General features: G+C 45.6%; 8 protein-coding genes across 8 annotated transcripts; 4 read left to right on the top strand and 4 right to left on the bottom strand.

The window, feature by feature from the left end:
• Nucleotides 1-7: 7 nt before the first annotated feature.
• On the bottom strand, nt 8-1873 carry F4822DRAFT_15402 (short-chain dehydrogenase). The gene is made up of 3 exons (XM_051453060.1): nt 895-1873; nt 763-831; nt 8-705 (listed from the first exon to the last, which is right to left on the bottom strand). The coding sequence occupies exons 1-3, from the start codon at nt 1283-1285 to the stop codon at nt 149-151; spliced, it is 1017 nt and encodes a 338-aa protein (XP_051319283.1). The 5' UTR covers nt 1286-1873; the 3' UTR covers nt 8-148.
• A 588-nt stretch (nt 1874-2461) lies between these two features.
• On the top strand, nt 2462-4238 carry F4822DRAFT_423980 (uncharacterized protein; the record flags this gene model as incomplete). The annotated part of the gene is made up of 5 exons (XM_051460072.1): nt 2462-2746; nt 2798-3011; nt 3066-3466; nt 3533-3909; nt 3971-4238. The coding sequence occupies 5 exons, from the start codon at nt 2462-2464 to the stop codon at nt 4236-4238; spliced, it is 1545 nt and encodes a 514-aa protein (XP_051319284.1).
• A 431-nt stretch (nt 4239-4669) lies between these two features.
• F4822DRAFT_423981 (terpene synthase metal binding domain-containing protein) lies at nt 4670-6170 on the bottom strand (the record flags this gene model as incomplete). Its single annotated transcript, XM_051460073.1, has 9 exons — nt 4670-4781; nt 4837-5054; nt 5104-5137; nt 5189-5435; nt 5488-5500; nt 5562-5710; nt 5774-5792; nt 5849-5975; nt 6028-6170. 9 exons carry the CDS (start codon nt 6168-6170, stop codon nt 4670-4672), a joined length of 1062 nt encoding a protein of 353 aa, XP_051319285.1.
• Nucleotides 6171-8209: 2039 nt separating this feature from the next.
• On the top strand, nt 8210-9959 carry F4822DRAFT_423982 (cytochrome P450; the record flags this gene model as incomplete). Its single annotated transcript, XM_051460074.1, has 5 exons — nt 8210-8408; nt 8464-9311; nt 9374-9484; nt 9542-9708; nt 9785-9959. The coding sequence occupies 5 exons, from the start codon at nt 8210-8212 to the stop codon at nt 9957-9959; spliced, it is 1500 nt and encodes a 499-aa protein (XP_051319286.1).
• A 1406-nt stretch (nt 9960-11365) lies between these two features.
• Nucleotides 11366-13244, top strand: F4822DRAFT_439591 (cytochrome P450; the record flags this gene model as incomplete). Its single annotated transcript, XM_051462650.1, has 5 exons — nt 11366-11603; nt 11655-12493; nt 12571-12681; nt 12741-12907; nt 12973-13244. 5 exons carry the CDS (start codon nt 11366-11368, stop codon nt 13145-13147), a joined length of 1530 nt encoding a protein of 509 aa, XP_051319287.1. The 3' UTR covers nt 13148-13244.
• Nucleotides 13245-13641: 397 nt separating this feature from the next.
• On the bottom strand, nt 13642-15366 carry F4822DRAFT_439593 (uncharacterized protein; the record flags this gene model as incomplete). Its single annotated transcript, XM_051462651.1, has 5 exons — nt 14718-15366; nt 14579-14678; nt 14151-14522; nt 13975-14100; nt 13642-13925 (listed from the first exon to the last, which is right to left on the bottom strand). The coding sequence occupies exons 1-5, from the start codon at nt 14829-14831 to the stop codon at nt 13642-13644; spliced, it is 996 nt and encodes a 331-aa protein (XP_051319288.1). The 5' UTR covers nt 14832-15366.
• Nucleotides 15367-15824: 458 nt separating this feature from the next.
• On the bottom strand, nt 15825-19233 carry F4822DRAFT_384903 (heat shock protein). Its single transcript, XM_051456570.1, has one exon. It carries the CDS (start codon nt 18914-18916, stop codon nt 16133-16135), a length of 2784 nt encoding a protein of 927 aa, XP_051319289.1. The 5' UTR covers nt 18917-19233; the 3' UTR covers nt 15825-16132.
• Nucleotides 19234-19690: 457 nt separating this feature from the next.
• F4822DRAFT_423986 (transcriptional regulation of mitochondrial recombination-domain-containing protein) lies at nt 19691-20626 on the top strand (the record flags this gene model as incomplete). The annotated part of the gene is made up of 2 exons (XM_051460075.1): nt 19691-19924; nt 19994-20626. 2 exons carry the CDS (start codon nt 19691-19693, stop codon nt 20624-20626), a joined length of 867 nt encoding a protein of 288 aa, XP_051319290.1.
• Nucleotides 20627-20702: the final 76 nt, after the last annotated feature.

Genomic DNA, 20702 nt, shown 5'->3' on the forward strand with positions numbered 1-20702 from the left:
GCAGGTCTCAAGCGCCAAGTAATGGAACGGGATCAAACCCCTTCTAGGCCTAGTAAATGTGGTCATCGATAGACTAATATTATTGAAGCTGCAACTGAAAATAAGCCAAAAAATGGTATTCTTCTGAGGCTAGAATACAGGTCATGTTTTATTCACTTAATCCCGTCAATTTCAAGCTCTCCTCCCAGAGTCTCTTTTCCGTTGGGGGGTCAAAAGCATGTGCAGCATAGCCACCCCCATAAAAGGGAACATCTGGGGGGCTAAGCTCAGCTACAGCAACCTCATCAAGGTAAATTCCGCCTTTACCCTCCAATTCCTTTGCCACAGCAGCCCAGACAGCGGTTGCCGCACCCTGGGCGGGGGTCATTAAAGTCTTGGCAATAGCTGGATCCCCCACGATATGCGCGGTGCTAGGCATGTGCCTTGCGAGAGGTGTCATAATGCCACCTGGGTGCGTGGTTACAGCCCGTAAATTCTGGGACTGAAACCTACGGTCTAATTCGTTCGCGAAAAGAACGTTGGCAAGTTTGGATTGATTATAAGCCGCCCACGTATTGAATTCGGTCCTTTCGAAATTGAGGTCATCGAAATTGATTTTGCCCGGCCGGTGGCCGGCGGAAGATACCGATACAACACGAGAATTGAAGGAAGGGCTTGCAGACGCTAAAAGAGCATCTTTCACTAAGTGGAAAAGGTAGAAATGGCCTAAAGAGGCGTCAATTGCTAGACATACGATATATATAGTTTTCTGAAAGTACATACCTAGATGGTTTGTGCCGAGTTGCAAGTCGAATCCATCCTTAGTTTTTCCTTCAGGACAAGCCATGATCCCTAAACCCAGTAAGCGGAGTTTTGGAGCGTCAGAAACTCACCCCTTGGGATGAAAATACTTACCTGCATTGTTGATTAGGACATTGAGCTTATTGCCGCTCTTACGGAGGAATTCTTCTGCCCCGGCTTTAATGCTTTCCAACGAACTCAAGTCTATCTTAATAACTTCGACCTTGCCAGGCTTCCCATCTGCCAAAATCTCCTCGGCGACTTGCTTGCCTTTAGCAACATCTCGAACGGTTATAAAGACGTCGGCGCCAGTTAGATGAATGGCTCTTGCTACTTCGGGTCCGAGTCCTCCGGGTGAGCAACCCGTGACGAGTACAACTCTACCAGTCCAAGAAGGGCTCGCAACAAGACCCTGGTCTTCGATGATCCGGGATGCTGTCGGGCGCGCATCACCTGGACCTTGAGGATCCTTGTGTTGTTCTGCGTAAGGAGCAATACGTACCATCTTCAGCTTATTGGTCGTACGATAATTAATTTAAAAACGATAATAATATCAAAAATTGCTTTTGACTACCTCACCCGGGCAATTGGTTTTAAAAACTCCGGAAGAGATGTGATAAGTCCGAAACCTATTATAAATTCGAAAGGCCACGGATTGTCCGCGGTACGCGGATCCGGAGTAAGAGCTGATTCATGACGGGCATTACCCTTGTATAATCCCTGCTCAGCCTGCTTAAAGTGGAATCTGTAGTAGAAGGTTGCGGGCACTAATGCATGTCGCACAAGGAATTCCCATAATACTGGGTTTTTCTCCGCATGATCTCGCCTTTTTAGTGGCCTGTGCCGCACCCAGTTTGAATCAAAACGAGATCAATCATCTCTTCATCCATTTCGGCGATATTTGATCATACGCTCGTTAACTATATCGTCGCTTACTGATAAAGACGCCATAATCACGTTCTTGATCCAATATTGCAAAGATTCGGACTGTCAGCGGTAGGATCAAGAAGCATGCTGTTCTTTAAGAACGGTCTTGTCAAGTTCGACGACAGGGATAATACCCTTGGCTGTGAGAATATAGCTGCTCTCATAAGCAGGGTTAAGGATCGGTCCACGCTAACAACACTCGCTACTAGGTAACATTCACTCGACTATTGATGATAGCTAGTCACTAAGTTAATGGGGCATCATGAGTACCACATTTTGGAGGATCGCCCAAATTCAATTGCAAACACATAAAAGGATGGAATGGCTCAATATTAAGACTGAGGAAGATCCGAAACCAGAACTTAGATGCACAGAGTGTATTTAGGAGTCAAAGCACCTCTATCGACTACTATCGACTACTATCGAAGGCCTACTTCTACTCTCTGGAGGCTATGAAGTGATGATAGGAGGATCTACTAAGCGAGAAATCTAGGACTTACCATGTACTGGGGAGACCAGCTCTGCCATGCCGATCAGCTTTGCTGACTGGCGACATTGGTGGTGAGGAGGCACAAAGTCCAACAATGGCCATCGGCTACGGAAAAACTCACCAGGCCATTCGCTCTCTTACAACCCGCCCTTTTTATCGGGTAGGTTGGCAAGATGACGCTCGACTAGAAAAGGCCCCAACATCCCTCTGAACTCACTCCTTGCACAAGACGATTAAACTCGCAAACCTCGGTCTTTCGTTCAAATGGGGTCCTTTTCTCGACTTCTGGCACTTGGCCTCCTGCTTCTGCAGCCCTTTGTAGCTAGCTTTGGTGTGCCTCACTATTTCCAGAGCGAGCCCCTTACTCGTCGTGACCTATCTCCTGCAAAAGTGCAGACAGAGCTGGGAGCTCTCATATCTAAAAATTCGACTATTTTCGGGCCAACAGACCCCCGGTTTCCTAATGCCACCGAACGATACAATACTGCGGCTCCGCCCCATATCGAAGTGGTTGTAATTCCGGGGTTAGAAAGCGACATTCCAACTATCGTACGAGTTGTAGTAAATTAGGCATAGATACATTAACTAATATTTTCTTAGGTTAAGTACTGCAATGAAAATAGCATCGACTTTTTCGCAATCAATCGGGCCCACGCTCGAACTTATACCGTCGGAAGCTTTACTGGTTTAATGATTGATATGGGAGGGCTGTTAAACATTGAAATCCAGCCTGACAATAAATCCGCATGGTTTCAAGGTGGAACGTACGATGGACAAGTCATGTCTTACCTGTGGGAAAAGGGTTTCGTTGCAAGTAAGTAACCCACCGATATGCTAATCAGAGACTGTTACTGATATTAATATTAAGCTACCGGGAGCTGTGACTGTGTCGGCATGATGGGCCCTGCACTTGGAGGCGGACACGGTCGTAATGAAGGCCTATATGGCCTAATTAGCGACAATTTCGTCAACCTAAATGTTGTCCTAGCCGACGGTACTGCTATTCGGGTCAATGAGACAAGCCATGCAGATCTGCTCTGGGCAATGAAGGGCGCCGGCCACAATTTTGGTATCGTTACAAGCTTTGAATTGAAGATCTATCCTCGACAAGTAGACACATGGTATTACCACAACTACATCTGGAAAGGAGATAAGCTTGAAGAGGCTTTTGAGAAAGCGAACACGTTCCACGATAACGGCAACACACCTGTGAATATGGCTTTCAATTATGCAACATTCTTACTAAACGAGACAATCAGCAAGACTGAAGTAAGTTTTCAATTTTTGCAACTTTACACCACTTTCGAGAACCCCTTCTAAATATTTAATTATTAGGCTATTATATCCTGGTCATTTGCATATCGTGGATCTGCGGAGGATGCAGAAAAGCTTCTTGTTCCATTCAACGAGATAGAAGCCGTCTATGAAGAGACCGGGGATGTTTCTTTTCCTGAAATATCCGAGGTTCAAGCAACCGCCATTGATGACCCAACTTGTGCTCGAAACAACTCATGGATCATGTCTACCGCCAATCTCAAGATTTATAATATCACAACAACGCGCCAGGTTTACGACCTCAATAATGAATACATCAGGAAGTACCCTCAGTTGTTGAACCCTAGTGTCCTTCATGAAGGATATGCAAATGTTGCAGTCCGCAGATTCAAGTCTGAGGATTCTGCTTACCCTTTTAGGGATTATAATCACCTAACGTATGTAAACACACGGTCCAATTTACAAGACAGACTTCATTGAACTAAAGTTAATTACTAGGTCATTCCAAGTCGAGGTTCCCCCGGGATCTAACTTGACGCCCGTCGCGCTTCAGTGGGCTGCCGATCTAAGAACTCTATGGAACGATGGGCAGCCCGATGTCCAACCTTCAAATTATGTTAACTACGCGACTGGGTTGGAATCTCTGCCGTCTATATATGGCTATGAGGAGTGGCGTCTGCAAAAACTTCTTGACTTGAAGAAAAATTATGACCCGCAGAATCGTTTTCGGTATTACAATCCCCTTATTTCAGAGGGGAAGGCATAAGGCTACATATCTACCTAAGTATCTATACCTACTCCAAGTATGGAGGTAATCTTTGAGGGTTACTCGATTTACCACACTCGTCTGTAAAAATTGTTAATAAGTCGAACGGAGCGGTTCATTTAATTATTGTTTTCAATAGCGCACCAAAATCTTGTCAGGTTCAGGAAAATGTGCAGGCATAAGGAGGTAGGTACCTAGGTACCTAGATAATTCGCCAGTAATTAGCGGTACTATTGTCTCCACTTAAATTTACCCCTTTTCAGAATAATTCGAGAAACCACTGACACCGCGTAAAGGCCGCTGAGTTTGCACGATCAAACAAAAGTCAACATGGCAAGTTTTGGCATGAAGTGGATAGCATGAGAGTTCTTAATTCTAATTTTCTATGTGGAAATTCTACTATCTGACAGTGCATGCTCATCCAATGACTCCTAGACCGCAATACGTTGTAGCGTCAAGAAAGAAGGCTGCATCAACACATCAATCTCTCTTGACTTCCGAACCTCATCCGCCTTCGGCCCGAAGTACCTTCCTGTCCGAAAGCTAATACTCAGGTCAGCTACATTTCACTGTGTTAGGCCAGGTGGATGCTCCCTACCTCCAACTAAGGTTTGCTTGGACGATGTTCTGGATGCCTTGGATGTATTGACGGACTTGACCATCAATGTTTTCTCCCCAGGAAGGAAGCGATTTTACAGCATCGTCCCAAAGAAGGAATCGCATATCGACCATAGAAGCAATCTCATCGAACGCTTCCTGAGCCGACAAACCATTCATTCGACATACAGCGACCATGTTGAACGGACAGTTTTCACCCTGCAAAGACCTTAGCATTGAACGATGTTAGTTGTACATCATTACTAACCTCTTCTTTACGGTATGACAAGATGTCATTCATTCTATAACCGTGTCAGCAGATCTCATTCGTCATCTCGATAGATCTTACTTACAGCATGACAAACTCAGCACCTAAGTTTTCTAATGTTTGAATCGTATGGTGCTCAAACACCTCATCCGGAATATCTAATTCGTAGGCGAACTCGATTAATGGGTACATTGGAAAGACGCCTATCGACATTCGTCGCGTGTCAAGCATCTCCACGATGGTTGGGTTTCGGTCGGCCGCATGGTCTTCGACGTGTTGGAGCGCACCAGCACAATAGGACCTCATAGCATCGACATATCTTTTCACAACACCTAAGGCCAAGCGTATTAGACTTATCTCCTATATTAGGTTTCAAAAACATACTTGGTGGTGAGCCCTGGACCAATTTGTTAGCACTACTCATCGTAACTTGGGATGATATGACGGATTCAACTCACTGCAGCGAAGCGTCTATATATGCTGTCGTGTGCTTTTACTACTGGCTCTTCCGATAATCGTTTGACATCAGGGAGCATGGCGGACAATAGATTGTTGATAATCCGTTGTGAGGTATCCGGATCGTCAGTCAGTTCACCTTCATCAAACACTAACACGGGATATAGTTAGTCAAGTACAGCATCAGTAACTTTATTGAACGATTTCATCTTACTGTCATCGAACAAGAAAACCTGTTATCATCTTCGTCAGTTAAGTTGATGATAATAGACAGTTCATTTAAACTTACCCAGTTGCCCCAATCAGACACAATCTTCAACCTTTCTTGCGAAGCTAGGGGAACCAAGACGGCGCAGAAGTACGAAAAATCGCAATAGTTGACCCTCTTGTGCTGTTTTGGTGTCAGGGACATAATCCTATTGCAACTGTTAGGTTCCTACGTTCTAAAGGGGGGCGAGGACCATAAACCTTTGCAGCCAGTTTTCCGATTCCGGCCTGACGGTCGTATAGTACGGATTGAGCACGGGCTCGCTAACTAGGAAGCCCTTGAACATATCTGGTAGAGAAATGATGACCCTGCGGTCTACTGAATCGAACGATGTAAGAGACATGGTGGTAGAGAAGTGATGGTGTGATCCACGTTATGGTGTTGTTAATGTCTGTTGAAAAGAGCTCAAGTAGAGACTATTATGAGCGATAGCAATCTCAAAGGCATCTTCATATTGAATCCCGTGATAACAGTTTAAGCTTGATAGAAAAATTTGGTGTTCACTCCTCTAGGCACTCTACAATCCATGCCGAGTAAGCTTAGTAGTCACATGCTAGATAATAGCCTCGTCTCGAAGATAGGTAATACAGGCATATCCTCCTTCGTATGTCGATATGCTCTGATATGACGAAGTATCTCCGGATAGGGGCGTGAATGAAGTAAAGGTAAGGAACCTATATCTCATGATGTTCTAGAGCCTCTGCATGTCAGCTCGTTGGTTGCGTATCACAGAGCGACACCGTTTGAGAGTCATCGTCGGTATCTAATCCACCTTTGCCTATTAGCTATGAGATAGACGTTCAGATTACCTTATGAGTAGAAGGATCTAGGGCTTACGCTTCCACGTGTGCTCCTCGTGTTTTTCAAGTCCTACCTAAGCAGGTATTTAAGTTGCACAATAAGCTGCTCCTTATTAATCGCAGATCTGCTATGGCTTAGATGCAAATAAGCAATATTTTGAGGTATTTCCTAGAGGTTGTTTGTTCACCCTTGCATATTGTGACGGCTTGGTATGAGGTATTTAATGTTACACAGGGGAGTGTCATTGACGGCTGAACTGCTCGTATACAAGGTTGATCGACGCCACATAGTCACATAACGCCCAACATCAACGGCTTTATCGTTGATTGGCCATCGGGAAGCATTCAGGGAGTATCCGTGATTAACCATTAGCGACCCACAGGGTGGCGGGCACTAAGCCGAGTCCTTCTCAAGGGCTGCGGGTCCTGCCGCATCCATGTGGCTCAGCACTGTAGATAATGGTTATACTGGTACTCATATGTAGTTTGATAACACACATCTATACCAGGTAGCTTATCTGCTTACCTACCTAAGAGATTAGATAATTCTACTGCTTAAGGCGAGCGTACAAAAAAACAGGTATCGAGGTCGGCGTATGATCAACACCTGAGTAAGGACCCCGAGGAATGGCAAAATTTGAGAGCAGTCGATATGAAGTCGCTATATTTGACTTGAATAATCGAATATGGTAGGGATGCACGCGCTGTATTTGCAGGGACCGATAGCTGTATAAGGTTAGATCTAGCGTCTTCACTGTATATCTAAACGCCGCTACCTGGTGATACGGCTATCTGTGCAGGTACTTGTGGGACTAATGGTCAGCGTGGTGCCCTTACGTTTCTATGGCTGTGTAGGTAAGCAGGAGCGGTGAAAAATACAGTACAAATCTCGATGTCGTCACAATCACAATCACGATTTCTTACATCATCAATATCGGCTAAAGATATACAGGCCTATCGGATTCAAGTTATATAAGAACAATGTGCAGGAATGGGTGTCAGATAAGGGTCCAAACATGGATAAAGTACCTAGGCACTCCTTAAAGTTTTCCAGGAAATCATCATTTGCCCCACAATAGCCTACCTCTGTTCAACCATCCTGTCGGATACTTTTTGACCAATTATATTTGGAGAACAAAAGACCCACCTACCTAAAGAGGAAATTGCATAGGTACGTACGTAGGTAGAGACTATACCCCCTCCTATAAACCCTCTATGACACGGAGTTGCCTACTTACTTGAGTTTAGCTTCATTTAGTATCAGCAGCCACCAGTTGATGTCTAGGATAAAGCCTCACTAATCAAGTCATAGGAATTGATGAGTGAGATGTCTTCAAGGATTAGGTATTAGAAATGTAAACGAAGATGCTTAGGCTCTTGATAAAGTAATAAAACTATCCACGAGGACGTACAAGAATTAGCACTACTATAGGCAAGACTTGAAGTTTTGTGTTGTGTCTACCCAGTATACGTGGAATATTTCACCTTCTAACTTCACTCTTACCAGTTCTTGATTTCCATTAAGGACGTTACACTCTTAAATTACCAGTGACATACCAGGAACAACTCATTGGACGCCACCATGTTGGCTTACTATATCTTATGCGTGGCTTTTATTCTTTATCGCCTCTCCAAGGCAATCTACAACCTTTATTTCCACCCATTAGCCAAGTTTCCCGGTCCCAAGCTCGCAGCTGTATCGCATGTCTATGAATTTTACTGGTCAATTGTTCGAGATGGAGAATTCATCTGGGAAATCGAGAGAATGCACAAGAAATACGGTAAGTATTTGATCTGAAGGAACTTATTTTACTTAACGTACTAACGATCTTGGAGGCCCAATCGTCCGTATAACGCCCCGTGAACTTCATATTGCCGATCCCACATTCTACAACGAGATATATGCCGGAAACCCTCACAGGATAGAAGGCGACTACCGATTTACTAGATCCACGGGCGTGACGAAGTCTATGTTTGCTGCAGTTGATCATGACCTTCACCAGGCGCGCAGGAGCAACTTGACCAAGTTTTTCTCCAAGAGATCGATTTCGGATATCCAGCCAATTATCCAGGATAAAGTCGAGCGTTTCATTAAGAGATTGGAGGATTCATCTAAAGATGGATCCCCAGCCAATCTGTCAACATTGTCAGCTGCCTTCACAGCGGACACAATATCGCACTACTCATATGGTGTTTCGTTGGGTTGTTTGGATGGAGAGTCCGAAAACATCCTAACAGATGCTACTCAAGCGGTATTGGCTCTAAGCCACTGGCTTAGATTTATGCCGATCAGATTCACCAATGCAAAGAAAATACACCCCAGATTGATTGAGAACTTCTTCCCGAAGGCTGCGGTGGTTCTGAACACGCACAGAACAATTAGTCGGTTGGCATTAGACGTGCTCAACGCAAAGGAGCCAAAAGCGCCCCACGAAAACATGTTTGCTGCGCTTGCTGATCCAAAACTGCCTGCTGAAGAACGAACACTTGGACACTTGGAAGACGAAGGATTCGTTGTTCTTGCTGCAGGGACCGAGACTACGGCCTATAGTCTCAGCGTCACATTATTCTATCTATTGGACAACCCTACTATCTTCTCCAAGCTATACGATGAGATCAAGGCAGTAATGCCTGATCCTTCAGAATGCCCACCGTTGTCGGTATTGGAAAACCTGCCACTATTGGTGAGAATTCTGAAACCCCTAAGACTCGTGTCAGACGGCGCTAATTCATAATCGTCAAACAGAGAGCTGTTATCAATGAGGGTCTTCGACTATCCATGGGCACCTTGACCCGACACCCCCGCATATCACCGGATCGCGTCTTACAATACAAGGATTGGACTATCCCTGCTGGTGTAAGTATTTTCAAAAATGGTTAGATGTAAACGATACAGTGCTAAGACATCACATAGACTCCTTGCAGCACTGTCACTTATTTTGTCCATACCGACCCGGAGAAGTTCCCGAATCCTTGGACCTTCGATCCTTACCGTTGGATCCGAGCCGCTGAGCAGGGGCAACATCTTGAAAGTAACCTAGCACTTTTCTTGAAGGGAACTAGGTCATGCCTCGGAATTAAGTATGTATAGCGTTCTCAAAGGACTTTGTATTCTTACTTTACGATGAGACAATTTACTAACAACATTGTGACATAGCTTGGCTAATGCCGAGATGTTTATGTTGGTTGCTAACCTAGTACGACGAGTCGATATGAAGTTGTACGAAAGTACCACTATAGACTGTGTCTTACCTGGAAAGGACCACTCAGTTGTGATCCCAAAAGATACCTCCGGGGTTAGGGCTACTATCTTCGGACTTAAAACTTCATAAATGGCGACGCCGCTCGCGTCTATAGCTATTTGATGGTAAATGCATCAAGTGTCGATGATGTTAAGGGCAATTCAGGGATAGAATTAGATTACAGATTTTAAGGATTTATCACGCCCTTTGAGGATATTAGGTACTAGCTAGTTAAGATTATCTATTATCCCCTTGATTTTGGTATGAGAACATATGAGATATGTGCGATGTTTAAACTACTATCTATCATAATACTTAGGCAGACAGGAGATCTCGTGAGAATTAAGAAAATTGCTACATAGGGTAAATTTCAAGCAGTCATGATATGTACTTAGGTACTGCCACTGTTCCTTAGAGGGCAATATCCTATTAAGCTACAAGTTGCGTACATCTTTGATTAGGTACACCGCACTAGGTCGAATGGAGTATGCCTCATTGTTAGCTTGTCTTGATACTCACATTCCCGTGCCGCAAAATTAGACGTGATGTCGCCATGATGGAATCTAAGGTTTTCGGTGTTATCACGCCGACCCTTATCGAAGAAGCCGCACCAACGATGTAGTGTAAGAAGTCCTATCTATGTTGCCCCGAGGCGAGTTTTCCTATTGGCCTCATGCTCCCTTGCTGAAGTACGCCTCTTACGTGCTGTATATCTGACACACCGAGCCTGCTTGAGTTTGTGAGGTCCGCATTAGAGTTTCCGATGTAAGCAGAATTCCTAACCAAAAATCCTACCGGGTGGTTCCGTGCAACGGTAGGCTCGTGGTTGCTCACCATTAAAGATCGAAAGGAATACCCGTAAGATTGAATCCTTCCCGCAACTGATTACCTATCACTCAAAGTCAAAGTCAGGCCATCACATCGACGACGTGTTGCCTATCGCTGATCAGGGAAATTCCGCGTTTGACTATTCGTAGCCGACATAATCACCGTGCATTGTTTAGTCAACTATTCACATCAGCGGGGGTCTTATATAATAACTAGGCTCTGGCCGCTTACGGACCGCTCCGAGACCAGGGTTCCCCGTTGGTGTATAGCCCGATTTCATAAGCCGGCGATAGGGTGTTCTATCGCGCCGTAGACGTAATATATTATTACACCGAGCTCATGGCGAAGGTGAGTGTGGGGTGGGGGTGTGTCTTTATTCATTACCTGGGCAAGTAATGTCACCCACCCTTCCGGCGTGGGTAGCCGCAGGGGTAATAGATATCTTACGGAAGACTCAAACCAAAAAAATTTATGCTAGTGTCAGACCGTTTTATTGCATTTCTAGCGTAATACGATACCGCCAGGGCGGGATCGCTATACAATTAGATAGACAAAGTAGAGATGTCTTCTATAGTCGGGAGGGCTAGAAATATAGGATGGGCCACTTGTCCCCCCTCAAGTAAACTACAATCCCGAGCGGTATACAATAGATCAATAAGCAATTCACTATGGCTCTTGATCTGAAGAATCTCTCTTCCCCTCAAGTGGTCACATTGTGGCCCCTTGTCCTTGGCCTTGGGGGTATCTTCCTCTTGGTGAGGAGCTTCTACAGACTGTTCCTTCACCCTCTTTCCCATATTCCAGGCCCAAAGATAGCAGCCATCAGCCATGCGTATGAATTCTACCACGATGCTGTTCGTAATGGAATGTACCTCTGGGAGATCGAGAAGATGCACGAAAAATATGGTTAGCTCTCCTAATGCGTATATCTAGTCCATCATGATTAATTTTGTATAGGTCCCGTTGTGAGAATCAATCCTCGCGAACTTCACATTAAGGATCCTTACTACTATGATGAAGTATACGCTCCAGCATCAAGAAAGCGAGAAAAGGACCCTCATTTCGTCGGCGTATTTGGATTTCCAACCTCCATGATCGCGACAGTGGGCCACGAGCATCATCGCCTTCGTCGGGGAATGCTTAACAATTTCTTCTCTAAGAAATCAGTTTTGGAGCTCTCATCTATTATGCATGAGAAAGAGGCGAAACTAATGCAACGCCTAGAAAAGGCACATTATGATGATGCTGTGGTCCGACTGGATGATGCCTATGCAGCTTTGACGTCAGACGTTATCTCGCATTATTCGTGGGGTACCAGCTCTGGATTTCTGGATGACGACAATTTTAAGAATGATATGCGCGAAGCTCTAAATGAGATTTCCTCATTCGTCCACATCAACAGATTCTTCCCCATACTCGGCTTTCTCATGGGGGCTTTGCCGCGCTCGGTTCTGGCTCGAATTCGGCCAGGTGCCACAGCAGTTCTGGATATGCAAGATATGGTCACGCAATCCCGCACGCAGAGGTCCAGCAAAGACACGCGGAAGACCATATTTGACGCATTGACAGATGTGAATGTCCCGCCCGAGGAAAGGTCGACTCGTCGACTCGAAGATGAAGGATTGATTGTAGTTGTCGCGGGCACCGAAACCACGGCGAGAACATTAACATTAGCTTCGTACTACATCTTCCAAAACAAGGAAATGCTAGAGAGACTTCGCAGTGAAATTAAAACAGTAATGCCCACTCCGACCACGGAAGCGTCATGGTCAGAGCTAGAGCAGCTCCCTTACCTGGTGAGTAAATCTCTACTAAATTTAGCAAATCGCCATCTTTAAAGGCTGAGCAAGCTGACGTGAGCTACACCACCAAGAACGCCGTTATCAATGAGGCGATTCGCCTATCTCATGGTCCTATATTTCGATCAACTCGAGTTGCACCAACCGAATCTTTAACGTACAAGGATATAGTAATTCCACCGGGGGTAAGTGGCCAATGCCCTCTTCTCTCCTATCTGAATTGTGGGCTTACACTGCATTGCAGACGCCGGTCAGCATGAGCAGCTACTTTGTTCACATGGACCCCCGTGTGTTCCCCGAACCAGCAAGCTTCAAACCAGAGCGATGGATCGAGGCCGCAAAGAACGGCCAACATTTAAATAAGTACATTGTATCCTTTAGTAGAGGAAGTAGGATCTGCCTTGGGATGAAGTGAGTAATAAGAATACCGCATTCACGTACCATTGTGAGACTGACTAACCATGGCCACCTAATAGCCTAGCTTATGCGGAGTTATACATGACATTAGCTTCTATGATTCGACGATTTGACATAGAGCTTTACGAAACCGGGCCGGAAGATATTCGTATTGATCGTGAGATGGGCATCGGACAGCCAAGCAAGGGTGACTTCATATTGCGTGCCAAAATTACCAAGGTTATGAAGGAGTAGATAATGCGATCATTGACGAAGGTTGATGATCTGAAGTGAGCCTAGGAATGCCTCTCATAGCGATTAGCTACTTGCTAAATAGATAGCAATAAGATCCCTATAATTCAGTTACTATAAATGGCCTATAAATTAAAACTTTCCAAACCTTGAAATTAATGAACTAACCATATTTATACGTCTGCGAAACAATTTGACCAATCAAACCAAGATATATTGCCCTTCTAGGCTAAGCTAAGAAGGATATTCAGTCAGAATTGCAGGGATTCTGTACATTAGTCGGATACACTAATGACGGTTACACGGGATCTAGTTAACACAAGGATGGGAATAAACTATAACCAGGGAAGATCCAACGCTTGTAATACGTTTATATAGACGTTCAATCACTCACCAAAAATAGATTCATAAATGAGATATGATTAATGGGGAACCTAAAATTCAACTGCCGTAAATTCGTTCCCAACCACATGTCCAACTTCAACCTCTTTCGCCAACTAAACTAGATCTCGCACCGACTCTTCCAGGGACGTCCAACCTGGTCGTCCGAGTCTACGCAGCAACTGTTCCGCTTTAGGACGAGGTTGAATCTCATTAGTATCTTCACCACCGGAAAAGTTCTCAGGGAAGACCTTATTCGGCTCGAGTTTGCGTAGGATATCTAAGATAGCGTCCCAGTTGAAGCGACCAGCAAATGCGAAAATGCGCTGGCTTCGCACATTATCAAAGATGGCTGCTGCGATATGAAGTCGAGCAGTGTCTTGGACGTTGATATAGTACTCTGCGAATTGTTAACTCGGATTATATTTTGATTAATTAGATGTACTTACGCCGCGGAATACCATAATGGTGCGGTTTTACCTCTCCCCAGTATAATGTAACAACCAAGCTAGCACTACTGGGAAATCCTTGGTTATATGGATCAAGACACTTCCCTATGTTAGTATTAGGCACCACTGAGAGCTAGTCAGTAATTTGAAACCCGAGTTATACAGATGCGACTAACCTGTATTGACCACAAGGTCAGATCGTTCCTTAGAGTGCTCATTGTGGTATTTCCAGATTGCTTGTTCGGTTAGAACCTTGGATGCTCCATAAACTGCGCCTTTCTTCTCAGGGGTAGGCGACCGGGGTTCCGCATAAGCTTCTTTGACAACATCGTCGTTCCATGTTTCCCCTGTAACTAAGATACCAGGTCTGTTCGGCGCAGAAATGACAGAGGCGCTCGATGAGGAACAATAGACGAAGCGCTTCACACCGGGCTCTGTATATGTTGCTTTTAGGGCATTAAGACCAAATGCCACAGAGCTAGGAATGACTCTATCGGGGTCATAGTCGAAGTTCATAATAGATGCGGAATGGATAACAGCAGATACACCTGATGCATATTAGAGGAGCTCGCAATAGCTTTTACTTTCCCCAGAATAAGCCTACCTTTAATAACTTCGTTAAGAGCGCCTTCAGCGGCCAGATCTGGGACCCTCCATAGTTCAAAGCGACCTTTCCCATATTTCCCATCAAACAAGTTGGTGAGCTAGGCATATTTTGCGACATTTCGAATAGTGCCTCGCACTTTGAATCCATAATGAAGGAATTGATCAGTAATGTGAGAGCCAATGTACCCGTTGACGCCCGTGATGAGTATGGTAGATCCTTTGGGGATAGCCCATTCTTCCGGTGATGTCATTGTGGCTTGCAGCGCTACGAAAAATACACCAGACAGCTAAATTTAACGAGGTAGGATATGTTGCGTAGGCGGCTTTATCGGATAAGATTCGAGGATATGCGAAGAGAGATGGAAAATGGCCAACAGCCCTTTGTACGGAGCGGCATTTTATTACCGGATGCTGTGTACTCCAACTGTATGCTGCAAGCCACAAACATTGTACTACGCGCAATGGACCTAGGTGTTATGACTTCAGAGTCTCGGATGATATGAGTGAACGATTTTGCGATGTACCTCTGAGGCACATACATAACTACCTGGGTACCTATGTAAGTAGCCATTGTTGAAACAGTGGCTTAAGCCACCAGCAATCTAAACCGCCCAAGTACATAGGGGGGTACATATATACTCAGTTTGTATCCCTTGCGCACGCTGCCTTTATATCTTGACCTCCTCCGGAGTTTCTTTAATATGCACCCCTCTCCTTCCCGTGTCCGCTTACGACGCCGCAACGCCACAGATGGAGCTGTGGTACGTGTGACTAACAGCTCTTACCCGCCGCGAAGATAAAATTTCACATGTGGCCATCCATACCTACATGTAGGTCGCCCTTTCGTGACCCAAGGTCCCCCGTGCTTCGCCACGATGTCGCTAAACGGTGCCTAAGACAAACAGAAACTCCGAAAGGTATAGCCTGCACTTTATTACTTAATGGCTGGGATGTGTTGCTACTATAAATGCTGTGCAACCATGGGTAGAATCTTAGCGGCCTTTAGAGCCCCTCCAGACTCTTGGGCAACTAGGTGGGTCATCCACTATAATTATAGGGGTGCGATATGCTAAATTTCACTATAACTACCATAAATTTCAAGCATTTAGCGTATCGTACTTACACATTTTGAGATACTATTAATTTCAAATACGTTGGCGACGTTAACTGTTAACATTCACCGTTAAGGTGATTGTTGTCATCTTTCTTTTTATATAAGAACACATTCATTCACAAGTTAAAACTCATCATTCTTAAAATTATTGCATTAAATCTAGCTAAGTAAAGACATTCCATACTTGCTTGCTTGCCATGATGCCAGCTAATTAACTAGCTTGTTCTCAACCATTGCGCCCAAAACTCCGTAATCATATAACCATACTTGGTGAAATCAAATTTGCCAGCCTCCTTTTTCGCATTGAAGGATATATGCTCCTTTCATCCCCCCCTATGGATTCCTCTGGCTCCTTTATATGTAATGCAATCGCGATAGTGACTCATAAATCATTCCTCGTAATCAATCTTGGGCATCATGCATCGGGTCAAAACTCCTTTAATCGTCGTAGATATCTTCGTCCATGTCTTCGGGCGCAATATCCTCTACTGCGTCTTCTTCATCAATAAGCATGTCTTCGTCATCACCATCACCTAACTCGCTGTCGGTGTGGTTGGCCAAGACCGATATCTTGTTGCCGACCATGACGACTCTTGCGCTCTCGCCATCCTTGATACCACCGCGAAGGATTAGTACCGCCAAGCGGTTAAGGACTTCCTTCTCGATGAGCCTGGCTAGAGGTCTGGCACCGTAGGCAGGCGAGTAACCAGCGTTGCCTAGGTAATCCTTGGCTTCCTCCGTAACTTCAATCTGCACGTTGCGATCGTTGTCGTTGAGTCTCTTCTGTATCTCCAAAAGCCTTAGGTCGACGATCTTGCGAATCTCACGTCTCGTAAGCCTGTTAAAGATGACGGTCGAGTTGATACGGTTGAGGAACTCAGGTAGGAAGTAATTGCGTAGCGCGTTCAGAACCAGTTCTCGGGTCGTCGTGTCAATCTTTCCATCACGACCAGCTGGGCGAGCTAGGTATTCAGCACCCAAATTGGAGGTCATGACGACAATGCAGTTCTTGGCGTCGACGACACGTCCTTGACCATCTGTGATACGACCGTCATCCATGAGTTGCAGAAGAACTGTTAGGATTTCCTTTGCAGCCTTCTCAACCTCATCGAATAGTAAGATGGAGAAGGGCTTCCTGCGGAGAGCCTCAGTAAGCTGGCCACCAGCATCATGTCCAACGTATCCGGGAGGTGCACCAATCATTCTGCTGAGCGAGTGACGTTCTTGGTATTCAGACATATCGAACCGAATCATTGCCTTCGAATCATCGAATAGGAACTCCGCTAGAGCCTTGGTAAGTAGAGTCTTACCAGTTCCAGATGGACCGCAGAAGAGGAAGCTGGGCGGTTGGTTGGGGTTGCTGAGCCCCGATCGTTGCAGTCGGATGGCGTTGGAGACTGCTTGAACTGCTTCCTTCTGTCCGACGACGATCTTTCCGAGTGCCCTTTCCATATGGATAAGCTTTTCCTTCTCGGAAGTCTTAAGTCTCGTGACAGGAATACCGGTCCATCGCGATACAATCTCGTTGATTTGGTCTGGTCCAACAACATCCGTAATCATGGAGCCGCCGATGTCATTGTGGCTCAAAGCCGCATCAGCAGCAGCTTTCTGGCGCTCGAGATCCTTGATTTGGTGTTCTTGCTCGGGGATAGCGTAGTACTGAAGATCTGCAGCTGTAGCGTGGTCGCCCATTCTAGCTGCGTCCTCCATCTTAACCTTTAGTCGGTCAAGTTTCATCTTAGCCTCCTGAATATCTTTACCGCGTTGTCGTTCGCTCTCGTACTTCTCTCTGAGTGGTCTCAACTCCTCTTCGACGTTCTCCGCGTCTTGCTTGGCAATTTGGAGTCGAGCCTTAGAAGCGTCGTCCTTTTCTCGGGATAGCGCATGGATTTCAATCTTGAGCTGTCGCAATTTGCGCTCCAGAGAGTCGATAATCTCGGGTTGAGATTCTCGAGCAACTCTCACTGCTGCTGCGGCTTCGTCAACCAAGTCCACAGCAGAGTCAGGTAGACGACGAGAGGTCAAGTAGCGGCCAGCAAGGTTGGCAGCAGCTACTATAGCAGCGTCGGCGATGCTGACACCGTGGTGAACTTCGTACTTCTCCTTAAGACCTCGAAGAATGGAAATGGTCTCAGGGATACTGGGCTCCTTGACGATAACTTGTTGGAATCGTCGTTCGAAAGCAGCGTCTTTTTCAATGTACTTTCGATACTCGGCAAGAGTAGTCGCACCAATGCAGTGTAATTGACCACGAGCAAGCATTGGCTTCAATAGGTTAGCAGCGTCCATGCCACCCTCACCTGAAGCACCAGCACCCATCAAAAGGTGAATTTCGTCGACAAAGAGAACGATCATCTCCTTGGACTCCTGAATCTCCTTGAGAACGCCCTTCATCCTCTCTTCGAATTCACCACGGTATTTGCTGCCTGCGACTAGAGCACCCACATCGAGGGAGAGCAATTTGCAGGCAGCAAGGTTATCAGGTACGTCGGCGTTAACAATACGTTGGGCTAAGCCCTCGACAACGGTGGTTTTACCAACACCGGGTTCACCGATCAGTACGGGGTTATTCTTCGTTCGTCGTGATAAAATTCGAATAACTCGTCTGATCTCCTCTTCTCTTCCAATGACGGGGTCGATTTTACCTTCCCTTGCCATGGCCGTCATGTCAATGGTGAATTTGGAGAGGTTTTCATGCTCCTCCTCGGTGTCGGCGGTTTTCGAGTCCACTCTCTTCGTCCCGCGAATAGTTTGGACTGCTTCCTGGACCAGTTTGGGTTTTGGTATGTTAGCCTCCTTGAGAGCATTGGCGATCGTCGCGTCCTCGGCAAGCGCAGTTATTATGTGGTCGACTGCGATATAAGTATCTCTTTGTGTCTTTTGCAGCTCTTGCGCCTTTCTAAGAACGCTCTGGAAAGAAGGTGACATAGTTACCGTCTCTGGTGGGGGATCTTGACTTGGTAGACGGACTAAGGTCTTCTTGAGAGCTCTGTCGAATAATTGAGGGTCACCATGTGCTCTCTCAACTACTTGTCGGAAGAGGCTGTTAGTTGTGCCGGGTTGTGTGTTTTGCTGGTCCTTGGATTGATCCGGCGGGGGGTCTAAAAGTGAGACCGCGATGTGAACCGGTAATAATTGTGAATGAGCATATTGCTCAGCTAAAGCCATTGCGTCTTCCAGGGCCTTTTTGCCCCGGTCTGTAAATTCCATTCGGGATGTCATTTTGAGGGTAGATTTGTGGTTGTTTCAGTCGAATGTTCGGTTGAATGTTGTGTCTTAAGATGGAATATTTTGTTTTTAGTCGAAGTAGAATTATGTCGGGTCATGTACTCGAAGATGAATCAACTAATCGTGTGATTAGTGAGGCCTTTATATGTCCGGCTGGTCACTAGAAATCTTGGGTATCATTCGTAAACTAATTTATTGTTGGTGAGAATCGTGTAAGTTGTAAAACAAGAGACAAAGAAGTGAAACTTGTTATTTATCTTCGTACAGTAGAAGTGGAGAGGCAACATGCGATGATGACGAGACGAGAAGGAAATCGGGGCGCTCACTCAGCTCGTAGCTACTTCAAGTATCCAGGCTTTTCCAGGGACCTCTTCAGGCTACTAGCTACATCATAGGCCTTTCCTGTAAGTTTTAGAAGGTCCGCGAAGCTTCTAGTAGGTACGTACCTTCTAGGTAGTGGGGCAAACTTTTTCTTAGGCAGACTCAAACCTGCTGAGCGCCTAACGAAACTTGAACTCAATCAGTTTGATCCAATCCAATCACATCGCGGGGGGATCATCGGAAAATCGATGACCCTTGCTTCCGATAACATAGATAAGATAAACTGATAAAGAAAGACGATACAATTGAGCAGATCTCAACCATCCAATCAAATGTGTCATCATCCATCGCAGCGGAAATTTTGAGTTACCGGTAGTGAATATTGATCCAATCCACGGCGCTGGAAGATCAGCCTCAAGAGAGCTCAACATCACAAACCCGCCCATCATGGCTCTAAGAGTCAATCCCATAACAGCCCAACTGGGCAAGTTATCGATAGGTATATCACGGACGAGTATACGTTTCGTATACAACCAGACGACGTTACCGCGGACGAAAGAGGAAAAGCGACGGAAAGAATTAGAGAGATCCAAATTACCACCACACCACGGCGAGAAGATATGGATATTCAACCATTTCTTAGAGGGCTTCACGGTCTATTCGCACAGTCCTATATTAAAAGTACGAATTTAATGTTCACTATACTTCATCATTTAATCATTTATATATGCTAATCCTACCATTAATCAGGCGAACAAAGCCCTTAGACAAATCCCCTTCAACGGCAAGAAACTCAAACCCTCGAAACTTCGAAAAGACTACTGGAAACCCCTAGCCATGATCCAATTCCCCGAGGGCTACGGCGAAGTAGGAAGAAGCGTATTCCAACGATTGCGAGAATGCAAGATGTTCCATGAACTCTCGTGGGGTGACGACATGTACTTCAGCGAGGATGGCAAACCCTTGACAAAAATCGAACGAGGCAGAAAACTCAACAACCAAAAAGCCAACACAATTGCCGATATGGCTGCCGTACTCGGAGGACAGGGCAAGGGCAACAAGATATGGGCGACCGTGCCGGAGAAAATAGAAGATATCGTCAACGTAGAAGCGAGTGACGAGAATAACGTCAAACATGGCGAGGAAGGCCCTAAGGCGCTGGTAAAGGCCACGGTTTGGTGGACGAATGATCAAGACCAGAATTACGCAACAAGTTGGCCTTCCAACGTTAGCCACTACCGTTTCGACCAAGCAACTTTAGAAAAGATGAAGGTCGAGGATGATGCAGAAGGAGGGGATGGTACAAAATCACCAGAGGCACCGGCAGAATTAGTGGCAGAACAACAACTTCAGAAGGGATCAGATCAGAGGACATCGGTATAAAGTTGGCACAAGAGATTGGAGACTACTACTATCTATTACGCAACTCCAGAACTGAGTGTTCCAACTAACACTACCA

This window comes from Hypoxylon trugodes, assembly GCF_022578975.1.
Source record: "Hypoxylon trugodes strain CBS 135444 unplaced genomic scaffold F4822scaffold_1, whole genome shotgun sequence".
Lineage (NCBI taxonomy): Eukaryota > Fungi > Ascomycota > Sordariomycetes > Xylariales > Hypoxylaceae > Hypoxylon > Hypoxylon trugodes.

Excerpts from the sequence above, each read along its gene's own strand:
- F4822DRAFT_15402 (XM_051453060.1), bottom strand. The coding sequence starts at position 1,285 with ATGGTACGTATTGCTCCTTACGCAGAACAACACAAGGATCCTCAAGGT. Across the intron at positions 832-894 it reads TGTCCTAATCAACAATGCAG|GGATCATGGCTTGTCCTGAA; the intron begins GTAAGTATTTTC and ends TACTGGGTTTAG. Across the intron at positions 706-762 it reads ACTCGGCACAAACCATCTAG|GCCATTTCTACCTTTTCCAC; the intron begins GTATGTACTTTC and ends ACGCCTCTTTAG.
- F4822DRAFT_384903 (XM_051456570.1), bottom strand. The coding sequence starts at position 18,916 with ATGACATCCCGAATGGAATTTACAGACCGGGGCAAAAAGGCCCTGGAA.